Consider the following 7,441-nt stretch of genomic DNA (forward strand, 5'->3'; position numbering starts at 1 on the left):
CCATTCATGGACGCCAACTACCTTAAGCGTCTAATAACGATAATATCTTCTGGCCCGGGGGAGATTTGTTAAGAGCCCCAACTCGTTCTGAATGTTAAAACGCTTGCGATAAGGAATGTATCTTTTGTATCTATATCAGCGAGAAATTATCTAAAAACTTTTTAAAAAAGGTTAAATTACTACACACCTTTATAGGGTTAGGGTTTCCACACGGCCATGTTTCCACATTACAGCACCTGTTTACAGAAGACAGAGGTGTACCTGTGCTAATTAGCTATCTGTCCACCGAACACCTGTCCGTAAACCGAAGACGGACTCCACAAATGTGTTAAAAAAATATATACTGTCTGCTGCAACTGTGTGAAAACCTGATAAAAATGGTGCACAGTAAGTGTATAATTTGGTGAAATTATTTTGATGTGATTTGAAAGTACAGGGATTTATATTTCTAAAAAACCATACCACTAGAACCATATAGCAATTGACAATCAATTCACATTTAGATGGAGTATTTGCAGTGGTATAAAAAGTATGACAATTGAGTACATTTTCTACTCACCAAATGGCACCATTTTTATTTACAGATAGCCAGGGGCACACTCCAACACAATTTACAAATGAAGCATGTGTGTTTAGTGAGTCCTCCAGATGAGAGGAAGTAGGGATGACCAGGGATGTTCTCTTGGTGAGTCCACCAGATCAGAGGCAGTAGGGATGACCAGGGATGTTCTCTTGGTAAGTGAGTCCTCCAGATCAGAGGCAGTAGGGATGACCAGGGATGTTCTCTTGGTAAGTGTGCGAATTAGACCATTTTCCTGTCCTACTAAGCACTCAAAATGTAACGTTTGTACTTTCAGGTGTCAGGGGAAATGTATGGAGTAAAAAGTACATTATTTTCTTTAGGAGTGCAGTGAAGTAAAACTAAAAGTTGTCAAAAATATAAAATAGTTAAGTACAGATACCCGAAACAACTACTTAGGATGTATTATTACACCACTGAGTATTTGGCTGTTTTGGATTCCAGAGCCAATTCACCTTGAGACAAGGTCCTCTGACTATGGAGTAACATTAGGCTCCTCTAGTCCATTATTGGGCTCGGCCAGGGGTACTCAAGTACTATTTCAGGTCCATTCAGGTCCAATCACTCCATCTCCTAGGTGGCAAAGGTCCAGATGGATATTGTAATTTATCGGCGTATTAACCAACCCCCCTCCCCGTAACCCACGCAACCCCAAACTGTTAACACAACCCTCTTTTGGTTAGTTTAGGAGTCTCATGTGAGTTAGGTTTAGTATCGGGCAATACTGACCTCTACTGCATAACTATTATAGTTGCAGAAAGATTCCAAGAAGGACTTTAACGTGTCAGTCTCTCGGTGGAACAAGGAGGAACCGTAACATAATCAATAATACTTATCAACATGAATCGTTGTTCACACACCAATGTGCAATAGACAGACTAAAACATTTCAGCCAACTGAACACTATACGATTTTACAATCTTATCAGTACCTAACAATAGCATAGTAGTTCCTCTCATGTGACAGTCAAGCAAAGTCAGACTGAAAATATATTTTATTGGCAAAAACATAAAATAAAGTATTTCTATTTAACATTAAATTCCACAGCTCCTGTCACTCTAAAACAAACGTACATTAAAACCAAGAAAAGTTGCCAATCCATTTAGACTGATATTTAAGACAAATAGATTTTACAACATTTTACAGTTTTGCAGGCCTATGTTATAGTATCATGGAAAGACCTACAGACTGAATATTTAGTAAAAGAAACCAATCAATTAAATTTAAAAATAAAAAATAAAAAAATGACTAAAAATAATAGAAAAGGTGTGGCTGAGGATGGCTTTGTGGCACATAACCAATCCAGTGTGAAAGTAACTTCCCCATAACTGTCCAATCATGTCCCATGTGTACTGAATGGGCCTCAAGCTAATCTCATCAAATTCACGAAAACGCATTTAAGATAAATGTAAAATAAATGTGGTTGTGGATGAATATACTTCTACCAGATGCATTTTATTTAGTTTTTGCCCATTAAAAAAATGACAAAAGTTGAAAAACTACAAGGGCGAGGGAGTACAGTAGTCTTCCTGGTTACCATCACAACGTATTCCCATGCTGCGTGGATACGAATGCTGGCACCTAGCCCTACTTTGTGTCTACTCTTCATCTCATATCTCTCTCGGTCATTGAAAATCAATCAAATACTGCATGTCCACATTCATTTATAAAAAATAAAATAAAATGTCTTACTCAAAGCTCGAACATACATATTGAACACTTGGGTCAGCCCCCCCCCCCCCTCCTCCATCTCTCATGGTAATTCAATACTGATGACTTGGTCAGTGGTGTTTCTGTCATTTCTCTTGTCTCTTGATCGAGCTGCTGAACACAGAAATAAAACATGAGGAATGAATGGTATGTACCCAGGTAACAGATATGAAGTAGTAGTCTAGTGGTTAAGAGCGTTGGGCCCAAAACAAATCCATGAGCCAATTTGATGAAGAATATGTCGATGTGCCTTTGAGCAAGGCACTTAACCCTAATTGCTCCTGTAAGTCTCTGGATAAGAGCGTCTGCTAAATGACTCAAATATCAATAATCCGTTCAACATAGTAACTAATACAAGTTTTAGACAATAATTAAAGCAGCCTGAGATGGAGTGTCTGTGGTCTGTACGCCGTGGGTACAGGGGTTACCTCTGTACGCCGTGGGTACAGGGGTTACCTCTGTACGCCGTGGGTACAGGGGTTACCTCTGTACGCCGTGTACTGGTTCTTACCTCGAGCCTTACAGCATTTCACCACCAGTGCAATGGTCACCAGCAGGAAGATAGAAACCACCAGTAAACTACACAGCAGAATGAGCAAAGAGATGGACCACACTGGGTCTGGAGCTAGAGAGCAAGAGAGCGATGGATGGATGGAGGAGACAGAGATGGAGCACGAGAGGATGGAGAGTGAGAGGGGTAAGAGGTGGAGAGGAATTGAGATCTACTGGTCATACAAACTGACACACTGTGTATACACACACACACACCCCTTAGAAATAACATACAAACACTAAAAGGTGCATTTATCTCTCACCTCTCACAGACACCCAGCTCCCATGTGATTCTCCCTGGTCTAGTTGTTTACACCGGTACCATCCTTCATCTGACTGTGTTGCTGCAGGGATGGTCATCTCTCCTGTTAGCTCAGTCTTAGTGAGGTAGCCATTGTCCATCCATTTATGAAACTCGGCACTGAGGTTGGATGGAGACCCCTGATATCTGCAGCGTAGAGTCACAGAATCTCCCTCAGTCACAGGAAGGGCAGGGCTTTCCAGGGCCACACCCTCTGTACAGCACCAATCACAGTACAGTACAGTTACAGTCTATCAGACTGAAGAAACAACTCGTCATCATATCATTTGTGGATGCTGGGTTATAATTCATCTTATTAAAGGGTTAGACTTACTAAGGGTCACTGTGATGTTGACGGCATTGCTGTACTCTCCCGACTCAGACTCACACCAGTACACGCCAGTGTCTGACCAGACATCTGTAGTTGTGAAGATGCACGTGGATCCTGTCACTGATCCCCAGTCAGTAGGACACTCCAATACTTTGGGTTCTTCCCATCGTAAGTACCTCTTCACTCTCCATCTATTAGAGTCCCCCTGCACAGCACAGCCCAGCGAGACAGACTCATTGTAAAAAAATTGAACTCTGTTGGGACTGACAGTCAGAGAGGCTGAAGGAGACTGACCTGAAACACACAGAAATACAGAGAGAGAGAGAGAGAGAGAGAGATGAGACTGAGGTCAGGGTGCAGACTGTGACACAGAGAAAGAGTGACTCACCTTCTACCCAGAGAAACTTGAGTTCACTGAAGTGTGTGTAATAGACTGGGTCTCCTCTCTCAGCTCTACACACATATCTCTCTCTGTGACTCAGACCAACCAGGCTGAGAGAGTAGGAGCCTCCAGCCCCACCGTCACTGTCCGGTAGCAGCTCTGGAAAGAAGTCCCTGTCTGGATAAGAGGGGAACCCTTCCCTGTAGGGTACAGCCTTGTACCAGGAGAACCTCCAGCCTGTATACGAATCTCCAACCTCACAGCTCAGCGTTACTGAGTCTCCAGCATTCGCCCACCATGAAGGAGACATGGTCAGGTGAGGAGAAACCATCCCTGAAGTGGAGGGGAGATCGTTTGTACCACAGTGATCTGTTGTTACAGTTTTAAAAAATATATTTTATACTTGAATAGTCACCAAACATTCATATTGAAGTCACTTATGAAGCCATTCTCATGTTCTAACACGACATGTAATATTACCTTACCACTTCTCTCTCTAACAACGCAGACATACACACTCACATGACACGGTGAGTGTGACGTTGTCACTGATGCTGGACTTCTGGGAGTTACTAATCCGTACTCCCATACAGCTGTAGACACCATTATGAGACGGTTCAACAGGACCGAGACTGTATTCATTCTGACTAGAGGAGTGAACGAGGCCGTTGAGACCTCTGTACCACCGGTGCTCCCAGTCAGTGACTCCGTCGTCCTGTATGTCACATCGGAGAGTGACGGTCTCTCCTTGGTATATCCCCGTCGGTGTCCGTTTAGGCTGCAGAGTTAAAACAGCTCTGGGCGGCTCTGGACAAACAGAGAAAATAAGCATCAATGTAACACATACAGTCTTACTTTACAACACACAAACCAGTTATGATCATTAATCAAACCATAAAAACTAACTGAACACATTGATGTGAGCTCACAAATAAAATGCACTTAAATGTTATAGTTAATTGTTTAATTGATCATGTTATGGTCAGAATGTATTCTGATAAAAAATACAATTCAATAGTATTTTAGATGTATTTTTAGTGACCATGTGTCTTCATGAGAGACAGAAAAAACTATGTCCAGAAGTAAATAGGAAATGCTACTGGTGTGTGTCTTCATGTTGTCTACTGGGGTGCGTCTTCATGTTGTCTACTGGGGAGTGTCTTCATGTTGTCTACTGGGGTGCGTCTTCATGTTGTCTACTGGAGAGTGTCTTCATGTTGTCTACTGGGGTGCGTCTTCATGTTGTCTACTGGGGTGCGTCTTCATGTTGTCTACTGGGGTGCGTCTTCATGTTGTCTACTGGGGTGCGTCTTCATCTTGTCTACTGGGGTGCGTCTTCATGTTGTCTACTGGGGTGCGTCTTCATGTTGTCTACTGGGGTGCGTCTTCATGTTGTCTACTGGGGTGCGTCTTCATGTTGTCTACTGGGGTGCGTCTTCATGTTGTCTACTGGGGTGCGTCTTCATGTTGTCTATTGGGGTGCGTCTTCATGTTGTCTACTGGGGTGCGTCTTCATGTTGTCTACTGGGGTGCGTCTTCATGTTGTCTACTGGGGAGCGTCTTCATGTTGTCTACTGGGATGCGTCTTCATGTTGTCTACTGGGATGCGTCTTCATGTTGTCTACTGGGATGCGTCTTCATGTTGTCTACTGGGGTGCGTCTTCATCTTGTCTACTGGGGTGCGTCTTCATCTTGTCTACTGGGGTGCGTCTTCATCTTGTCTACTGGGGTGCGTCTTCATCTTGTCTACTGGGGTGCGTCTTCATCTTGTCTACTGGGGTGCGTCTTCATCTTGTCTACTGGGGTGCGTCTTCATGTTGTCTACTGGGGTGCGTCTTCATGTTGTCTACTGGGGTGCGTCTTCATGTTGTCTACTGGGGAGCGTCTTCATGTTGTCTACTGGGGAGCGTCTTCATGTTGTCTACTGGGGTGCGTCTTCATGTTGTCTACTGGGGTGCGTCTTCATGTTGTCTACTGGGGTGTGTCTTCATGTTGTCTACTGGGGTGTGTCTTCATGTTGTCTACTGGTGTGTGTCTTCATGTTGTCTACTGGGGAGTGTCTTCATTTTGTCTACTGGTGTGGAGAGAAGAATGGGACTCACCTTGGCTTTGTTCATAGCAGGTGAGAGCACTCAGCACTAAAACACACACACAGAGAGAGAAAGAAAACCCATTACGTCACACTATCACATAACAACCTAACCGCAGCAATTAAAGGGGCAATCCGGGATTTGATAAACATCAAAAACATTTTAATTAACAACTCGGGGATGGAGAAATGTAACACCTCAAATTCCACAGACAAAGCCATGGCTGCAGGGACTGACCATCCATGAGATACAAATGATCTGCAGGTTTGATCTGACAATTAATCTTGATAGTTGTACAGTCGTCTCAAACAAAACGGAAGGACCTCGGCGTTACTCTGGACCCTGATCGCTCTTTTGACAAACATATCAAGACTGTTTCAAGGGCAGCTTGTTTTCCCATCTTCGTAACATTGACAAAATCTAACTTTTTTTCCCAATAATTTGATTGTTGACATTTACCCTGTTTACAAACAAACAATGGAGAAAAACAATATTATGGGCTCTGATTGGGTATAAAACAGTTGAACTAAGCTCATGAGGCCATTATCAGTTATAGCCTATTCTTCAAGAGTCATTGTCATTAATTTTAAATGTTCCAATCCCAGAGGACCCCTATGCACAAATGCTTGCGCCAATATTGATAATTCAACCCTAGCATCCTTTTTTTTTTGGTCCAAGGACAGAGTACAGCCATTGTAAGAGCCTGCCTGTCATGTAGGCTACATCTGAGTTAAGGATTGGTCTCTATATTACATTTAACTCACTTTTGTTAAAAAAAATAAAAACAGTTGTTGACACTGCAATTGATATTACATTGATTTAGATTTACTGGACGCACAAGCTTGCAAGCACACAGTACTCACAAAGAATTCCCCAGAGTGAGACGTGCTCCATGCTAACCTGCTTGACAGCGTAAGTGTTGTGAAAGGTCATGGCACTCTAACAGGACTCTCAATTGCTTCCAATTACACCAGACCACGCCCCTTCCCTCCACACCTGTTCCCACTCACTAATCAACTTTCCTTTCAGGTCCCTTTATAAGCAGTATGATCCTTCCTATACGTTAGTATAGTTTTGATTGGTGATGCCTTTGAGAGGCTACATCCTACCGGGAAGTAAGTGCCTACCATATGCTACCCATGTCCTCAGTTGGCCCCTCTTTATGCTTTGTTCTCCTTAATTTGTAGTTACTCACCTGGCACTACTTTCATGTCTGTAACTTTTACATGTTCCTAATGTTTCCCTTGTGTCTCCCTTCCAGACCACCACATCCTTGCGGTGTTGGCAAATAGTTCACCAAGATTACCAATTACTTCACTGGAAGAAGTTAAACTGACTTAGTTACTTTGAAAAAGTAGTTCTCTACATCCAAACTACTGTGTGTGTGTGTGTGTGTGTGGGGGGTGGGGTGGGGTGGGGGGGGGGGGTGTAAATCTGAAGTGTCATATCACAACTTGTGAGAACAGATTATTTTAGGGTGACATGTTAATGTCTA

The 7,441-nt window shown here is 43.0% G+C and overlaps 1 protein-coding gene across 9 annotated transcripts; it reads right to left on the minus strand.

The window, feature by feature from the left end:
* Positions 1–1,556: 1,556 nt before the first annotated feature.
* LOC110508039 (Fc receptor-like protein 2) lies at positions 1,557–6,931 on the minus strand. 9 transcript variants are annotated; one of them, XM_021588485.2, is made up of 8 exons: positions 6,810–6,931; positions 5,959–5,994; positions 4,379–4,663; positions 3,863–4,189; positions 3,478–3,768; positions 3,106–3,357; positions 2,802–2,915; positions 1,557–2,401 (listed from the first exon to the last, which is right to left on the minus strand). In XM_021588485.2, the coding sequence occupies exons 1-8, from the start codon at positions 6,877–6,879 to the stop codon at positions 2,334–2,336; spliced, it is 1,443 nt and encodes a 480-aa protein (XP_021444160.2). In that variant the 5' UTR covers positions 6,880–6,931; the 3' UTR covers positions 1,557–2,333. The 9 variants fall into 9 exon arrangements, with proteins under 9 accessions (XP_021444160.2, XP_021444159.2, XP_036821501.1 ...); XM_021588484.2 differs by having other exon boundaries at positions 1,557–2,404; XM_036965606.1 differs by having other exon boundaries at positions 1,557–2,404; positions 5,882–5,994; positions 6,810–6,930.
* Positions 6,932–7,441: the final 510 nt, after the last annotated feature.

The sequence above is a fragment of the Oncorhynchus mykiss genome, chromosome 27 (genome assembly GCF_013265735.2).
Source record: "Oncorhynchus mykiss isolate Arlee chromosome 27, USDA_OmykA_1.1, whole genome shotgun sequence".
Lineage (NCBI taxonomy): Eukaryota > Metazoa > Chordata > Actinopteri > Salmoniformes > Salmonidae > Oncorhynchus > Oncorhynchus mykiss.